The sequence below is a fragment of the Poeciliopsis prolifica genome, unplaced genomic scaffold (genome assembly GCF_027474105.1).
Source record: "Poeciliopsis prolifica strain line A6 unplaced genomic scaffold, Auburn_PproV2 SCAFFOLD054, whole genome shotgun sequence".
In the NCBI taxonomy this organism is placed as follows: Eukaryota; Metazoa; Chordata; class Actinopteri; order Cyprinodontiformes; family Poeciliidae; genus Poeciliopsis; species Poeciliopsis prolifica.
Genome location: NW_026562429.1, coordinates 875001 through 893807, shown reverse-complemented (window position 1 = coordinate 893807; position 18807 = coordinate 875001). Strand labels below are relative to the sequence as shown.

Below are 18807 nucleotides of genomic sequence, written 5' to 3'. Positions count from 1 at the left end.
AGTTGGTAATATTTTGTGTTTTTGCAGTGTAAAGTTAAAGGATCGGGTTTGAAAACTGAACTTCCTGAAACGTTTCCTGAGCTGAAATTCACTAAAAGTTTTGCTTTAATCTCAGAAACGTTTCTGTTTCACAGCAAACCGCATCTTAAGTTGACAAAGCAAGTGGCTTTTCTGAAAAGGTTTCCATTTTTGCAATTTGTTACATCAGAAGCGTCTCGACATTTTGACTCAGGATGTTGATTAATGTTTTTGTTTCACATGTTTCCTCTTTTTCATGCTGTAAACCTCACAGCGTCTTCATCCTGATGACTAACATGTTTCTTGATGCCGATCATGCCGAGTCACGGTGAATTCATTCAATTTCTCTGCATCATCAGTCACATGAAGTGGAAAGTTGCTGGCTAATCTTCCATCCTTCCACTCTGCCACCACTTCCTGATATTATTATGCAACGCCTATAATAAATATTATGTTTCCTTGAACAGGTCAGGCTGGGCTTGTGGTCTACACAAAACATGATTATTACAGTTTTTGTATGAAATCATTATTAATAATGAGATTTTATTCTGGCCAGCTCATGTCAGAATGAGCTGTTTTAGGGTTCTGTGTCTTTAAATCTAAATAAGCTGTCGTTGGCCACGCCCACATCTCAATGTTTACAACCACAGGTGAAAACAGATGCAAAGAGACGCACAATCATTTGAGAAACAGAAGTGGAGCCTCCTGCACAACCAACAAGAATGCAGCAAGTGGTTTCTGGATTTTAAGTCAATAACAAAACACTTTGTCTTTTCCAGCAGCCATTGTACAGCGCAGCATGAAAGGTGAATAAAGAAATTACATTCAAGTGAGAGTAAAAAGTTTCCACCCAACAAACTTAAAAGTAAAAAAAGGTTTACTGAAATACTGAGTATCTAATCAAATTATAATTTGATATTTCAAAGTTACATCTTCAGACGGACCAAAATTTAAAGTTAAGTGGAAATTTTGGTGTTTTTTAAGGATCAAATTTTCAATAATTTGTACAAGTAACAAAAATAACAAAATCAGGCAAAACAAAATGTTTCCAAATCAATTTTATTTTCAATAAAAAACGTATAAAACTTCAATAAAAGCTGCAGTTGTGTGTCTGTCTGGTGGATTTTGGATCAAATCGTGTTTGTTTTTCATTCACTGGGTAAAAAATCCAGAAATTTTGCTAAAATAGGAGCAAAAATACTTTGTAATAAAATTATAAAAACACAGCATAGTAAAATATTCCTAAATGTACTCACTGCCAGTAAATGTCTGGATGATTTTTTTTCCCATTTAAATGGTTTAAAAGCAGCAGAAAGTGGAAGTGGAAAATAAAAAGGTGTAAAAACTGGATTGTGCTTCACGTTCTGCTGCTGTTTGTGACGTGTGGAAGCGAAGCGACCGCAGGACGTTACGAAACATAAAACTTTATCGTTTTTACCTCAGAAGGAAACGGCTGAAATGACCACAGCTGAGAGGTTGATGCAAAAGTTTCTGTTGTTTTTCTACTAGTTTAACATTTTCAGTTACAAAACTGTCTGAAAATGAGGGAAAATACCTCAACACACATCTACGTGCAAATCAAACGTGTTCAAATGGCCTAGTCAAAGTACAGACCTAAATCTGATTAAGAAACTTGAAACATGATGAAAACGTTTTATGTTTTTCTTTGTTAAAGCAGAAACTCTTCACCTCTAGTGAAGAATGTCTCTGCTTTGTGTTGTCATGTAAAAAAACCACCTGAACAAATTTAGATTTGTTCTCTGGAACAAAAGGTGTGAAGTTTTTACAGCGACTGAATGTGGGAAATTCATGTGTGACTTTGTCTGCAGTCAGAACAGGAAATCCTGAAAAAGTCAAATCATAGCGTCATGCAGACTGTAGAGCAAAAATCTGAGCTGCACTTAAAAACAATGCAACAGATTTAATGTGAACATGAAGGAGTTTCACAGCATGAAGCCTCATTTGGTACATAAAGACATTTCTGATGCAAAGATCCGTTAAATTATTTACTGAATGAGTTTTTGTTGATGAGTTGCTCATCAACAAAAAGCCTCCTGCATGTTTCTGTCTCATTTTAACCTGTTCAGGTCAAAATTCACGAGTCCATTTAAAAACTAGTTTGAAATATTTTTGTGCAGATTTGAAAACCCAAACTGATGACTTTGTTTCTCATCATTTGTTGACACACAAGTTGCCACCATGACAAAGCGAAACAGGCGACGCGTTTTCTGACGACGTTTCTCAGAAATGAACCACTGAGATGAAGCTTGTGGTCGGAGGGCGAACAGGTTCTGATGCGAGGGGCGGAGGTGACAAACACTGACCACAACCTGCAGGAGACAAGCAGGAGCCCCGCTGATGGTACCGATAAATACCAGCCCGGATCCGCGGCCGCCAGTCCGACCCACCAGCTGATGATGAAGATGAAGATCCTGCTGCTGCTGCTGCTGCTCGCTGTGTGTCCATGCAGCCACTCCTCTCCAGGTACATGTTCCTCATCCAGACACTTCAGTTCATCACAGAGTGCTGCTTTACTTACTGCTGCAAAAACACAAAATTACCAAGTGGTTCTGGTTTCTGCACTTGCAGTAGGAATAAACCGACTGCAGGTTTTGTGTTTTTGCAAAGGAGATTTCTAATGTTTTTCTGTTAGAAACTTTGAAATGATCCATTTGCTGCTGAACTGGGATCTTAATCAACGCTCTAGTTTCATTTCGATTATTTTAATGCATTTGGCACAAATCAAAACGACTCCCCAGATATTTTCAAATGCATTTTGAGGTACGATACCCAACAGACACAGAACCGTATCGCCGATACCGATACTTTTTTATTGTTTCAGTTTTATTCACCAGGAAACTTCTGACTTTCAGGTGATTCATGGTGAATCATTTTGTCCCATCAGACAAGACATTTAAAAACTTTTAAAGAAATATCAACACTACATACAGAAACAATGGAAGAACAAAACAAATTTATGTCCATAGAGTAAACAATCGTCAGAATAAATTCTTAAATGGAATTACAGAAATTAATTTTCTTAATGAAAAGCAAATTTCAACAAATCTCAAGGTTTTTAATAAAATGTTTTTTTGGCTGAATCGAAGAGCCCCGAATTATTAACCCGAATCTGGAAAAGTCTTCATGAAAATACTGCCATCCAAAAAGAGACAACAAAACATTTTTAATTTACTACTGACGGAAACGACAAAGAAGACGACGAGAAGGGGAAGGAGGATGATGGTGCTGTTTGTTTTCTAAAGATTTATCACATAAAAAGTTACTCATGTTTGATTTTAATTATGTTTCTCAACTAATGGAAACTGCAATTGAGAAACTGTGTTTTTTGGACATTAGTGGAATACGAACATTTATGATGGAAACCAGTAAAACACAAAGCCAGAAACAAAAAGCTTCCAGTTTACCATGGAAAAACAACATCTGTATTGACTCACTGACTTTTCTGCAAAGCCTTAAAAAGCACGAGGCAACAGTAGGAAGGAACAACAACCCTAACAGGAAGATTATGACTATTATGTCAATATTAATTAATTATTGACTTAAAAAAAGCTCCTATATCTTCATGAAAAGTAATTTTTATGTCATTTTGGTCTCATTTCAAGTGAAGGAAGACATTTGCATTAGAAACTGGAGAAACGTTCATATTTTGTGATTTTTCGGTTTTAATTTCTGTGGTTCACAGCTCACTATCCGACCGGGAAGAACCGGCCGTGCTGCCTCCACATCTCCAGGAAGAACCTCAGCAGTCGGATCGTCGGGTCGGTTTTCCATAAGCAGCCGGCCCGGTTCCCCTGCGTTAGAGCCGTGATGTGAGTTCAATCATTTCATTTCAACACGCAGAATCTCAGCAGAACTAAGCAGCTTGTGTCCATGTCCAGATTCTACACAAAGAGTGGACCCATATGCGTTCACCCCAACGACGCCTGGGTCCAACAAGGTACAGCAGCTCTTAACAAGAAATGATTTATACATCACTCTGGTTTTCACCTTCTTCTTTTTTCTTTTCAGTCATTGCCAACATTACGAGGAAGGCGTAAAGCGAACAACTGGACCTGCAGCTCAATTTAAAATATTAATCATCCTCAGGCCTGATTCTTACAGATGAGCTCCACTGTGAAAAATGAAATATTTATTTGAGTCATAAAATTGCTGCATTTGCTTTCAACACTTAAAATATTAATTGTATTTGTTGTACTTATGAACTTTCCCTATAAAATGCTTTATGAAATATAAATAAATTTGCTTCTTTTTTCACTCATATTATGCTTCTGAAAATGAAATAAATATATTTTTGTCAATAATTATGATTTTGAACATGTTTACACTAAAATCTTTAATGACAGAAGAAATGTAAAAGTAACAGGACTTTACTGCCATCTTGTGGCCAAAGCTGGTATGAACCTGGAAAACATAAAGTTTTATTTAGTTATCAGTGTCTAATTATTAGTAAATACAAACTGAAAATGTGTTGGAAACCACATGGACAATACAGTCAGTGACAAGCATCACATCATAAATCATGTGGAAACGTTTCTGCACAAACTGTGAGTCGATTTTACCACGAAAAAAAACATTTTTATTCATTTATTGAGATTCAAAAGAGCCATAAGCTTGAAAAATCATATAAAAATATAAACCTGGCCGTAACAACGTTCTTCGTTTGTCTTCCATGATTTTCAGTCGGTTTCTCTCTGTTTGACATGTGGTGTCTCCCCCAGCTGGGGGCGCTGTGGCAGAACCCGGCCGGTTCTGGTCAGAGCACAGTGGTTTCGGTCTGCAGGATGGACTGGGCCCGAGTGTTTCTGGGAAACTGAGTGATGTTGGGGTTTGCTGACAGGCGGCGAAGACTGTAGTCCTGCAACACGCAGCGATTCGTGGATAAACTCCTCCATGTCCTCCGCACCTCCATCTGAACCTGCAGGGAGGAGGAGGAGGATGAGGAGGAGGAGGAGGAGGAGGAGGAGGAGGAGGAGGAGGAGGAGGAATAGGAAGAGGAGGAGGAGGAGGAGGAAGAGCTGACTGACTGAATTGATCCGCAGAGGAAGTGGGCAGGAAGTCTCACCTCGCTGTTGAGGAAGCAGTAGAGGACGGCGACGATGAGGCCCTGAAACAAACAGGCGACATTCAGACTTGATAAACAATTCGGTTCATCGTCTCATTGATTTTAAAGATTGTTTTAGATTCTGTTTTAGTCATTTTTGCACCGTTTGAACTTTTCTGGCCGATTACAAATCTGTTAAAAAGCTTAACCTGCCAATTCCAGTTTTGACCGATACCAATATTTTTGTCTGAAATGTTGCTCCATACACCAAGAAATTAGCTGACTTGGCTACAGTGGAGTAACTATGAATTATAGTCGGTGGGTCAGTCAGAGCTTTCCAACCGGAGAGCGAGAGGACAAGCTAGAAAAGATCGGCTTCATAAGTAAAAATCATCTGATCACTGATTTCCCAAAATCATGGCAACCGGCACCGATAAACCGCCTGGCTGATAAATCGGTGCATCTGTAGTTCATTTAATTTTATTTCCTTTCTGTCTTCTGCTTCTGATGTCCAGCTGAACAGTCAACAGAAAAAACTAAATTAATAAATTGTTAAAAAAAATAATAGTAGAAACAGAAATCTAAAGGAGTTTTGTTCGGCTCCCTCACTTTGACGTTATCTGCGTTTAAACTGAAAGTTGAATCAAGAGGACACAGAACCCTGAGAACGTTTCTGGACCTGGAAGGAGCCGAGGCCGAGCTCGAAGAAGATCTTGATCTGCTTCAGCGTTTCATCGTCCGGCTCCATCAGGTAGAAGAAAACCACGTAGTTTACCCCGAACAGAGGAATCAGCAGCAGGGTGGACTTGGCCAGCCGCCTGCACAGAGGGTCAAAAACAAGGAACTACGGCAGGAACTACAGCAGGAACTACAGCAGGAACTACAGTAGGAACTACAGTAGGAACTACAATAGGAACTACAATAGGAACTACAGTAGGAACTACAATAGGAACTACAGCAGGAACTACAGCAGGAACTACAATATAACTACAGCAGGAACTACAATAGGAACTACAGCAGGAACTACAATAGGAACTACAGCAGGAACTACAATAGGAAGTACAGCAGGAACTACAATATAACTACAGCAGAAACTACAACAGGAACTACAGCAGGAACTACAATATAACTGCAGCAAGAACTACAATATAACTACAGCAGGAACTACAATAGGAACTACAGCAGGAACTACAGCAGGAACTGCATCAGGAACTACAGTAGGAACTACAATATAACTACAGCAGGAACTACAATAGGAACTACAATATAACTACAGCAGGAACTACAATAGGAACTACAGCAGGAACTACAATAGGAACTACAGCAGGAACTACAATAGGAAGTACAGCAGGAACTACAATATAACTACAGCAGAAACTACAACAGGAACTACAGCAGGAACTACAATATAACTGCAGCAAGAACTACAATATAACTACAGCAGAAACTACAGTAGGAACTACAAGCGGAACTACAGTAGGAACTACAATAGGAACTACAGTAGGAACTACAATAGGAACTACAATATAACTACAGAAGGAACTACAATAGGAACTACAGCAGGAACTGCATCAGGAACTACAATATAACTACAGCAGGAACTACAGTAGGAACTACAATATAACTACAGCAGGAACTACAATAGGAACTACAATATAACTACAGCAGGAACTACAATAGGAACTACAGCAGGAACTACAATAGGAAGTACAGCAGGAACTACAATAGGAACTGCAGCAGGAACTACAATATAACTACAGCAGGAACTACAGTAGGAACTACAATATAACTACAGCAGGAACTACAATATAACTACAGCAGGAACTACAATAGGAACTACAGCAGGAACTATAATCGGAAGTACAGCAGGAACTACAATAGGAACTGCAGCAGGAACTACAATATAACTATAGCAGGAACTACAGCTGTAGTTATATTGTAACTCTAGCAGGAACTACAGTAGGAACTACAATATAACTACAGCAGGAACTACAATAGGAACTACAGCAGGAACTACAATAGGAAGTACAGCAGGAACTACAATATAACTATAGCAGAAACTACAGCTGTAGTTATATTGTAACTCTAGCAGGAACTACAGTAGGAACCACAGCAGGAACTTCCACACTGACAGGACAAACTTAGAACAATCAAATCAAGCTGAGTTTAACGATCAAAGTGATTTTTTACAGTACCTGTACTGCGATTGGTCGTTTCCTCCGACGTCTGAGCTGCGTAGTTTCTGCACCAAGACTCGAATGATGCTGATGAACAGCAGGAAGTTTATCTTCAGGAGAAACAGAGCAGACACAGACGGAGCTTTTATTACATAAATAAGCTACTTTTACACTCACAAAAAAATCATTACAGTTTTGAAGAGAACAAAAGCATTTAAACATTTAAATAATATAGCAGAAAACAGATTTCAACCAGGTTAAGGTGTCTAGAAACCTTTAAAAATGAAAACTAAATAAATCTCACGATGATGGACGCCATGATGGGCCAGTTGATCAGCCGGTCAGGAACTGGGTTGTCGTTGATCTCCCAGCATCTGGCAACAAACCAACAAATGTTCCCTGAAGTATCCATCACATTTATTCCCCCAGGTGTCCAAACTCACCAGGTGTCCAAACTCACCAGGTGTCCAAACTCACCTGGTGTCCAAACTCACCAGGTGTCCTCTAGGTTGATCCGGCTGACGATCCAGGCCACGGTGAAGACAGACGGGATTCCTGACGGAGAGAGAGCGGGTCGGTTCAGGTTCTGCCAGACGGAGAACATCTCACCAAGGCGCGTTCAGGAAGCGCAGCGTTTAACGGCGATGCGTCGGCTGCTGCGGGGGAGGGTTTGATCGATGGTGGAAGAACGGAGCAGCCGAGGCAGAGCGGAACAAAACGGACCGGGAGGCATGGAAATGTTTACAGGATGACGCACCGTCTGGGTCCGGTTCTGATCCAGGAGAATCTTTAGAAACAACGAGTGTCCTATTTAAAGGCCGCTTGGGGATGTACGGACCCCAGGAAGCAAAAGAGAGATTAGAACAAAAATGAAAGAGGAGCACTGCAAAAACACAACATCTTTAAAAAAATGTTTTTGTCTGTTTTCTATTGCAAACATTTCAGAACTCTTGAAATAAGACAAAATAAACTTTTCATCAAGATTTACTTGTAGTTAATTTGGTCTTATTTCCACTGTACTAAGATATAAACTAAATTTGTGTTTTTGCAGTGCAGCTCTTCAGGAAACAGGAAGTTCACAATTACAGGAATGTAAAGGTTTCAAAATAAAGATGTGAAGATCCCTGAGCTGCTGGTCCAGCAGTTCATCCCTCGTTCCAATTATAACGGGAAAAAATCTCGTTATGACTGAGATAATCTGCCTTTTTACTTAAAACAAGCTCCAGTTTCTGTCTTCTATGTTAGTCGTGTCTTTTTTAAAGTGTTCTGAGATATTTCCACCAGAGCTGGACTAAAATACTTGGTGAGTTTTTGCAGTGCAGGTCGTCTCCGATCGGTGCGGTGCAGAGGGACGGACAGACGGACGTCCCGCTCACCCCAGCCAATCAGCATGCAGACGGAGAGGCGGACGCAGCAGGTCCGGATGACCAGCAGCAGCATGTGCAGGTACAGACCCTCCACCAGCAGCCAGAAGAAGTTCGCCATGACGAAATAGTTGAAGAAAACCAGGCTGGTCTTACAGCCCACCTGGAGTAGAAACCAGGACATGAAATATGAAGTATCAGGAAAAACCTGCAGACGTTTAACAAATATTCAATAAAACAACAAAGCAGCACTTGGTGCTCATGTGTCAAATCAAGAGGAAAGCACAGCAACAAAATGGCGGCAAGAGAAGAGACACAATTATTAGTTTCTCTGCTTCTGTCCTGATTCAAACGAGATACAAAGAGCAAATATTTAGAACAGGATATGATTAAATGAGATTATATAGTTTCTGCAGAGGCTGGCATATTAATCACCAGAATAACAGATTTATGTTGGATGAAAACAGATATATAATTGTCTTCTAGATGAAGTAAAGAGCAAAAACTGGAGTCGATGAAAAGAAGCCAAAGATCAACTTCAGGAAAACTTTCAGAAAACTTCAGGAGCCAAACAAAGTCCGACTGCTGGGAGGGAAAATGTAACGAACTGAATCAAGACTTACAGAAAACTACTTCTGACATACTGGGCTAAATGAAACCTAAGAGTGTTTTCTATGTGTTTTCTACCAGAAAACAGTTTTCTGTCAGTTTTCTGTTTCTTTGTGTGTTTTGTGTCTCCTGTGTGTTTCTCGTCTGTTTTCTGTGTGTTTCCCGTCTGTTTTCTGTGTTTCTCGTCTGTTTTCTGTGTGTTTCTCATCTGTTTTCTGTGTGTTTTCAGTGAGTCTTGTTTCTTCGGTGTGTGGAGTCACCAGAGGCAGCTGCGTGCTGCAGTCGGTGCTCTGGTCCTCTGAGAAGAGCAGCGTGTCTTTGATCAGCACGGCCACGGCTCGCAGCATGAAGGACACAAACAGGTTCAGATGGATGTAGTTCCTCATGCAGTGGAGCCTCCTACACACACACACACACACACACACACACACACACACACACACACACACACACACACACACACACACACACACACACACACACACACACACACACACACACACACACACACACGGAGTGTCAGGAGGAGTGTTTACAGGGAGAGTCGACCCGGTGGGTGACGTGTCGTCCAAGCAGCAGCTGCAGTTCCTCCGAACCGAGTCACACACAGCGAGTCGCTTTCTACTCACTGGAAAACGAACCAGTTCGGGTTTAACGAGCTTCTGCTGTTAACTGGTGCATCTTATCTCCACGTTCCTGAGTTTCTCCACAGAGAAACCAGTTTGGGAGTCAAGCTGAGACTCCCACATGCTGGACGCGTCGTCATAAACGTCTCGACTCACTATAAATAAAACCTCTTAAGATAAATGCAGATTTAATAAACTGAACCTAACACGGTTTATAAACTCTGTTTTTACTGGATTTTCCCAGAGATGTTTCAGATTTAAAAAATCTTTTCATGTTTAGACAAACAGAGAAGAAATCAAACATAAACTTTATGATTTTGCTGCATAAAAATGCTGCATGGGTCCAGATGTGTGTCGATCCTTACAGACGTCAACATTCATGATCAGAGAAATAATTTAAAATTATTTAAAATCACCATGTTAAAGGAGGGCCAAAAAATTATTATAGGTCCAAAACTTTTGAAGCTTCTGCAAATTTGATTTATTATAAGTAATTTTCCAGATTTTCTAGGCATAAATTGGGAAAAGAAGAACAATTTAATCACTTCTGATCAGTAAAATCAGGATTCAGGTCAAAATATTTGCTGCATTTTTCCAAATTAATTCCAATCAGATGAAAGCAACAAAGGAAAGTTTGGTAAAAATCCGACTCTGTCTGTCATGGTTTTATCCTAATTATAAATAGAAAGTCTCCATTCATCAGGGGCCACCCACAGTCAGGGAGGGGCCACAAATGGCCCCCAGGCCGCACTTTGGACACCATGAACTAAATACCTGCTAAATTGAAAATGTCCAGCTGTTCTTCACTCATATTAGCAGGGAGGATAATTTCCTCATGTCTGAAGCAACATGAGGCTGAATGAACTGCAGGTGTTGACGACCCGACCGGCAGAACCGACCCGATTCTGGTCCAGAATTCACACCCTGAAAACATTCATATGGTTATGAAACCAAACAATCAGACTAAACTGGCACTGAGCAGAACAGGAAGAGGAAAAATGTCTGCAGGTCTATTTGGGTTTTTCCCAGCAGTGGATGAGCTGCAGAGCCTTTAAACGTAAAGATGTGATGCTTTGCTGCGATTTGGGAGCGTCGTACCTGAAGGAGCAGATGATGGCGGTGCTGGTGATCAGAGCGACGAGCGACAGGCTGTGACCCAGAGTGGACAGGATCTGGACCACTCTGTAGAAGAGCAGCTGCGCCGCAACACAGACATGAGTTTATGGAGCATCGAATGAGAAACAATGAGGCCGTTCATCAAAGCCGGTCATAAAACATGAGGCGCAGCTGGGCCGGCCTCCGCGAAACCGCATTGTGTTTCATAAACACAAGAGAAAATGGATTATGAGACACAAACCGAGGCCAGCGCCGCTGTTTATAGAAAACATTCTTTTGTTCAAATAAATCTCATCTGAGTGCAAAAATGTTTATGAGAAAAGACACAAATTTAACCAAATATTTGTGAAGACAGGAGAAAAATAAGGCGGCTTCACAAAAAACTGAACAACCGAAGCAGCTTTTAAAAAAACACAAACTTTCTCTTGTTTTAATGAACGTTTCCCTCCTCAAGACAGGAAAGACAACAAAACATGGCATTGAAATTAGCAGAAGAGGCTAACGATAAAAATCATACTGACATTAGAGTAGAAATACCTCAATATATTTACCAGAGTAAAACGCTGCAAAACGCAAACTTACCAGTTTTTAAAGAAAATGTTTTAGAAAACCTGAAACAACAAAATAAATTTACAAGATAGTTTAAGTAAATAATTACTTAATATTAATAAAAAATACTTTTCTACTTTTATTTCACTTGAAGATTTTTCAGATGTTTTGAGTGAAACCAGTATTTTTATATCAATGTTAACGAGTGACTATTTCATCTGTATTAACATATTTAAACTGGAAAGCAGATGAAAAATGTTGGTAAGTTTTTGTGTTTTTCCTCCTGCATGAGGTGAAAACCTCTCCAGACGCATTTAAACTCTTTAAATCAGGAGTTTTACAGTGAACTGAAGTCAGTCTCATAATAAGTCTCTTCTGTCTCCAACGGGAGGAGGCTCTTTCAGAATAAGAGTCTGCTCCGTCACAGCGTGTTCTGGCGTTCATCGCTCTCTGGTCGGCTGTAAACAACATTCCCCCCGGCTGACACGCCACCGCACAATTAACTCCACACACACACACACACACACACACACACACACACACACACACACACACACACACACACACACACACACACACAATATATAGTGTAAAAATAGCTGCATGCATGTCTGCGACTGAAACCCTGAAGGCGACGCGGAGCAGAGCGATGGAGACCTGGACGCTCGGAGAGCCTGAACTTACAGCGACATTCCTCATTTTCCTTAAATATTTCCTTATTTGCAAACTTGCAGCTCTTCTCTGCTTTCTGTCTCAACCATTCAACTCATTTCTGTTCAAATATTCTCAAATCAAAAACTATTTTGCTTTCTTACAGCCCACATCGCCTTCATGCTTCGCTCGGCTTAATTGCTGTTTACAGTGGAAACCAGATATTTACATGAACTGAGCGAAAAGTCAAGTCAAAGTTTATTGATTTACAATTGTCAGCAACCTCGGCTGAAAGAAGATAAATGATAAAACAAGACATGAAATTAAGTTAAACGACGATAAAATTGAAAGGAAAAATACCAAAAATAACAACGCATAAAAAACTCAAATAAATTAAGTGCTATTTTTTTTATTTTAGCCGTATTGTGATAAAAGACAACTTTCTTGTAGTTAAATCAGACCAAACTTTTACTGTTAAAATGACAATAATAAAATTATTTCCATTTGCTAAATAACAGAAAACTTGGTGAGAAAATATTTTTGGGAATTTTTTTGTAGCTTTCCTCCAATTCCAAATTTGGTTGGAGTCCAGATGAATAAATGTCTTTTAAAACGTCTGATCTATTGGGTTTCCTGCCACATTTTCATTTGGTTGCACTTTAAATCTGTTTTAGAGAGTAACCGCTGTGAGGAAAATCTGAATAAAACACAAGCAAAACCTTTTACAGCTGCAGAGTTTGGTTTGACTTTGCATCACTTCAGAAGCGTTTTGACAGAAAAGTTCAATTTACTGCAGAAATCCAAACTTTTTGCTTTTTCTGCTCTTTTTCTCACACTGGTTCGTGCAACCGCTACAGAAGTGTGTTTGAAATCATTTAGTGTGGAACCAGGACTTGAACTACAGCTTAGCAGATTGTTTTGTTACTTTCCTGTAGAAGCAGCAGACGTCCCTGCAGGCTGAGGCTCTGAGGATCATCTGAAGTTTACGTTAGCAGCACCGCAGTGTAAACTCACACAGCGAGGCGAAGCGCGTCTTAAATGAGGTTTGGACCAAAGTTCTGCACTCTGACCGATGAATCCTGCAGTGTTTCTGCATTAAAGCCTGAAGCGTCTCTAACAGCTTTATGACTTCACTTCCTCTGCGTTCGCTGCACAAACCCAAACAGGCAGAAACGATCAAACTGGGAGACATGATGTTGGTTCTGAGCTAAACTGAAAAGTTTCATGTTTCCCTGAAATAAATCAGCTTTCAGGTGCCATTTTGTCCAGTTTTGACTGTTTTACCCTCAACTGAATGTCCTTCCTGAAGGTTCAGTTTAAGGATTAGCAGCTGTCACGGAGTTACGTTGGTTTCATGAGACGCGGCGTTGAAAGATGTGCAGGAACAAATCCGATCCACACTGACCGCGGCTCGGGCCGACAGGACTTAACGGATCTGCTGACTGGGAGCGTGACTCTGCAGGGCCCGGTCCGAGGTCCTGCAGAGTCCAGCCGTCACATGAAGAACCGCAGACTGACTCTGCAGGCCGGCCGCTACGCCTCAGATAAGTCAGAATATCCTCAAACTGTTTCGTCCTTATTTTCTGTTGAGCATTTTACTCAAATTAATCCTGCTGACCAATCAGCTGGGATGCACAACCTGGTTAAACTAAAATATATGAAATGTTGAGCAAAAGGGATTATACTAAACTAATACATCGTTTTTATTTGAAACAAATTAAATGTTTGAAACAATATCAAAATCAAAATCAAGTTTTTAAAGATGGCCGACGACGAGAAATCCAAAAGCTTCCAGAAACAAAACTGGCTGCTTTCTGTCACCTGCTGCATTTCCATTCACCATGAAAACTAAATGAATTTGAAATACAAAAATAAATTCACTTCATGGAAACAGCATTTTAGAAAAAACACGTGTTTCAGAATGAAAGCATTTAGCAAAACTGTAATTCAAACACTTTTTTTTGCATCATGCGATCAGCAATCAGATGTTACTCCTGGCAGAAACGAAGAAGAAGACGACAGGAAGTGTTTGCAGGATGATGGAGCTGCATGTTTCAATGTAAACAAACGTTTTCATGTGTGATTTTGTTCGTTTCTTATTGAAAGAAAACATCTTCACTGTCTGTCCTGATGAAGGAATCGCAGCTCAGGCTCCATTTCTGCTTCTCTGACGTTTCCAGACATTTGTTTTTGCACAGCTTTCTTTCAGATGTGGAGAAGATAAGAAACAGCAATAAAAACCTTTTAATCACGTTTAAAAAGCTAAAGCCAGTTCTAAAGCGCAGCATGAAGGAGGATGTGAGTTTGAATGGAGATAATAAAGATTCTGGCTTTCTGCTTAAACCGCTTGTTTAAAGCTATAAAGCAACAGAATCCTGGAATGCAGTAAGTAATAACTGGAAGGTCAGAGTTGAGCTGCGTGGCATCGGTCTGGAAGCCTCCGGGTTAAAAAACGGGGTTCACTCAGACTGCGGCCGGAACCGCAGGCAACACGGGGAAAAGGTCAAGAACGGACCTGAAACGCACAGGATGAAACCTGCAGCGGCGTCACTCCACTGTCAGCCCTCCAGAGTCACAGGGAGGCAGGGAGCTGCAGGCCTGCGACAGGTCAGCAGGCCGGAACGGGTCCAGATGGAGGCAGACGGGTCCAGATGGAGGCAGACGGGTCCAGATGGAGGCAGACGGGTCAGATTAGAAAGCAGAGCGTCTCGACCGCGAACTGAATCCCTCCACTGGGAGGTAAAGCCAACGTCTCGCCACAAACCACCTGATTAATAACCTGAGATCCAACCAGCAATCCTAGGAATCCTGACCTCTGACCTCTGCATCCTGACACTCCAGCAAAATCTTACCACAACAATTTTCCACGCTGATCTGGAGTGGTGAAGCGTGGGTTTCTCGCCATCGACCATTTGCACGTGACGTCACGCTGCCTGAAAACAACCAATCCGGTCCTGATTCTGGTCGCCTGACATCACTCGGGTCCAGTTGGTACCATGTTATGAATGACTGTTACGCTGCAGCGCGGTCAGCAGCACAAGCAGACCAGGACAGAAACCAAACCTGTCATTTTATTGTGCAAGTTTTAACGAACGCAGCCGTCAGCGACTGATCTGCAGCTGAACTGCAGTTGATCTGCAGCTGATCTTCAGCTGATCTTCAGCTGAACTGCAGCTGATCTGCAGCTGATCTTCAGCTGATCTGCAGCTGATCTGCAGCTGATCTGCAGCTGATCTGCAGCTGAACTGCAGCTGATCTGCAGCAAACACCTTTTACGAGGTAAGCAGAAGGCACGCACCGGTTAGTAACCATGGAGACAATCTGGTAGCCTAGCATGTACTGAAATAACTGGTTAGCATCTGGTAGTTTGTACGTTTTTAATGCTGCTCTGGTGAAAATGGAAGAGACGTTTATGACACAGTGACATAAATCATGTGGTGTTCAGGTTCTATGAGTTCACAGAACCTGAATGTACTGATCCAGTTTGAAGGAAAGAGACTGAAACCACTGAGCAACAGGCAGCTATGAGTTTCAAACCAACATCCTGTAATAAAACCAAAACATTAAAGTTTGTGTTTCAGTCCCTGCAGCCTAATTCACAGAAAAACTCTGATTTATCAGTAAAAACGGTTCCAGCCCAACCTGACGTCAGAACCAGAAACGACTCTGGTCCGATTCTAGAAATCCTGCAGGTTAAAACTGGGCCTGCGGTTTGTTCGCGACCTGCAGCAGCTTTCCAAAAATGGGTCAAACTGGAGATTTAATGCCGTTTTCCTCCTACTGGTGCAGATTCACCGCCTCTGATCTGTCACTGTTTCCTCTCTGTTACAGGATTCTGTTCAGTTCTTTGGCTGAAGCACAAAAAACAGCAAAACTGTAGTTTAAATGTTTTTCATTTTAATTTTGAAAAATGAAATTCAGCTTCTTTTTCAATAACTACAATAAAATGTCTCATAAAATACTTAAGTTTTAATTTATTAATCTTCTTAACTTGGGCCTATAAATCATTCAAACATAATACGTTTGAACTTTGGACAAAATGGTAAAAAAACAAGCAGCTGAACATTTAAAATCCAATATGGCTGCCATTCAGTTGAAACATGAGGAATGTAGCAGCATAAACTTTTTACTCCTACAGTGTTGCAAAAATATCGATTTGCAAACATGTTTAGTATTTGAACGCACCTTGTGGAGAGACTTTCACGGTCTTTAGCTTGTATTGCTAATAGCTTTTAGCATAATGATCCACCAAACAAATTCACCCCATCATGCTACCTAGCATGGTAGGACGGTTAGCATGCTAAGCTACTTAGCAGGCTAGCTTGTAGCAGGACTGGTGATTGTTTTGGACTGCAGGGGTTTTTAATTCAGCTGAATATATAAAGAAACATGATGAATTTCCCACAGTTTGGCAGAAACTCGGAGTTTTACTCCAGCATTGTGACTCTGAAAGAGCCGTTAGCTGAAAACCAAATCCCCTGTCATGTTTCTTTTACACACTGTTTATCATCTGGAGACAGTTTTATCAGATCTGGCACTTTTCCACTGTCCTCTGGACTGACAGACAAATAGCAGCTGCAGCTCAGAGGAAAACTTTAGAAAGTCAGAAAAACTTTAGTATCGCTGAAGCTGATACTAAAGTTTTAATGAGATTTAATGCAGACTTCAGTCTGGTGCTTTAGAAAGGAAAACATGAGCAATAACTAAAACCTGTAAAACAAACTTCCTGTTGTAACGTTTCTGCAGCTTGACATGAAACCAAACACAAACTCACAGAACCTGATGAGACAATCAGAAGCCAAACAAAGCGGCTTTCAGCATCCGACTGCAGCAGCAACGCCCCGCGGCTGCAGCATGCTGCAGCACCATGCTGCTGCAGCAGAGCCGGGGTTTTGAACGCACCTCGTTGGGTTTGTCGCTGATGTCCGATGAGCAGGCGGCGCCGACGTCGGGATAAACCGGCGACCAGCCTTTCTCAGTGCAGTTCCTGTTCAGGTTACCTGACAGAAGCAGAAACAGTTGCACTGTAAAACATGTCAGTCACATTGAGTTGTGTTTACTGTCTTCTACGCTTTAAGTCAAACAAATTTATGAATTTGTGATAGATCTTACTACTAACGTTGTGCTGACTTTTTATTAATTTTCTCAAAACTGCAAGTGTTGAACAAACTGGAGTTTTCAGGTTAGCACTTAAAAAACTGAAAAAGAAAGACGGGAGTGGGAACTATTTCCCAGAGTGCTTAGTTTCTGTATCTCCTTGATTTCCTCCGATCATATAAGTGTTTCAGTATCTTCAGTCTTTCTTTTGAAAGTTTTATCCATTATTATTTTTAAACACAAACTAAACACTCATTTACATGCAGTTCCCTGTGGGACACTAGGGGGCGCCGCAGACCATCAGAGGACCAAAGTTTGAGAAAGCTTTAACTAGAAATGTGATCTGGTTTTTATATGATTGTTCCACCGTGAGAAGAGAGCAGTCCCTATGAATCATTAGGAGAATAATTGCGTCTGTCCTCCAGTGTCCAGCAGGGCGGAGACATTTTGGAGCCACAACTGCTGCTGTGACTCCATGTTTCATCACTGCAGCAGCTGAAGCTTTGATTTGTTGCTTTCTGCTGCAGCATTGAGGCGGATGAACCACAAACCCGATCAAACACAGGCTCAGAGCGAAAAACGCAGCAAAAACAAGATTTTAATGAACAAATCAGAGAAAAAGATCCAGAAATAAAAATATAAAACCACAGAAACAAAGAAATGTTTTACTAATAAGCTAATCAACCGGATGGAGAAAGCAGACTGAATCCTCTGGATGGTCAATTGTTCATTTTGCCAGATATACGGAGGACTCAAAATGCCAAAATCAACAACAAATAATAGGATTTAGAAAAAAAAAAACAATCATTTAAATTAAGTCGCAACAATTTTCTCTTTATTTATCAATTTATTTTGCTATGATTTTGTAAAGTATTAAGCAGACTAATCACTCTAATATCTCCTGTCACAATCAATAAATCAATTAATCACATGATAAATTAAATCAAACTCAACAGTTTCAATTTGTATGATTTATTGTTTTTCTTTTTTCTCTATTTTTACCAAAAACTGGATGATAAAAGTTTCCAATCTGCTGATTTTTGTATTTTGAATATTTAAAATGTCTTTAAATGTTTGTTAGAATTTAAAGTTTATTGATCTTTGAAAATGCGTTCTTGCATTATTAACTTAAAAATGTTGTCAAAACTACAATATTGTCTTTTATTGCGGTAACGTCTGCTAATGTTTCTCATGGTGACATCATCACTTTGCATCTAAATGCAGGAAACGCTGCGAAGAATCAAGAAGCTGAGATTCATCTACAAATTAAATTCACATCAAAAGTATTTATTGATCCCAAACGGAATATTAAACGTTGTTGCAACTTCTGATACGGTCGAATAAAAACATTCGACCACAAAAAGTGACTTTGCAACCATTTCAGTAAGTCATAAAATCACCAGAAGAGTAAAACTCATGAGATTCCTGCCTCCGAAAGCGACGAGGGAGAGGCTGAGATTTCATCAGGAAGCAAAGTTTCACGTTTCTCAAAGTCGGGACAATCATCATCTCGGTTCCCTAATCTCATTACCGGATTA

General features: G+C 40.5%; 1 protein-coding gene and 1 pseudogene across 1 annotated transcript; one reads left to right on the top strand and one right to left on the bottom strand.

The window, feature by feature from the left end:
• Positions 1-2428: 2428 nt before the first annotated feature.
• LOC129378976 (eotaxin-like) lies at positions 2429-4298 on the top strand. The gene is made up of 4 exons (XM_055059485.1): positions 2429-2502; positions 3722-3848; positions 3918-3976; positions 4048-4298. The coding sequence occupies exons 1-4, from the start codon at positions 2433-2435 to the stop codon at positions 4074-4076; spliced, it is 285 nt and encodes a 94-aa protein (XP_054915460.1). The 5' UTR covers positions 2429-2432; the 3' UTR covers positions 4077-4298.
• Positions 4204-18807, bottom strand: part of LOC129378975 (vasoactive intestinal polypeptide receptor 2-like) — a 21182-nt pseudogene continuing 6578 nt past the window's right edge.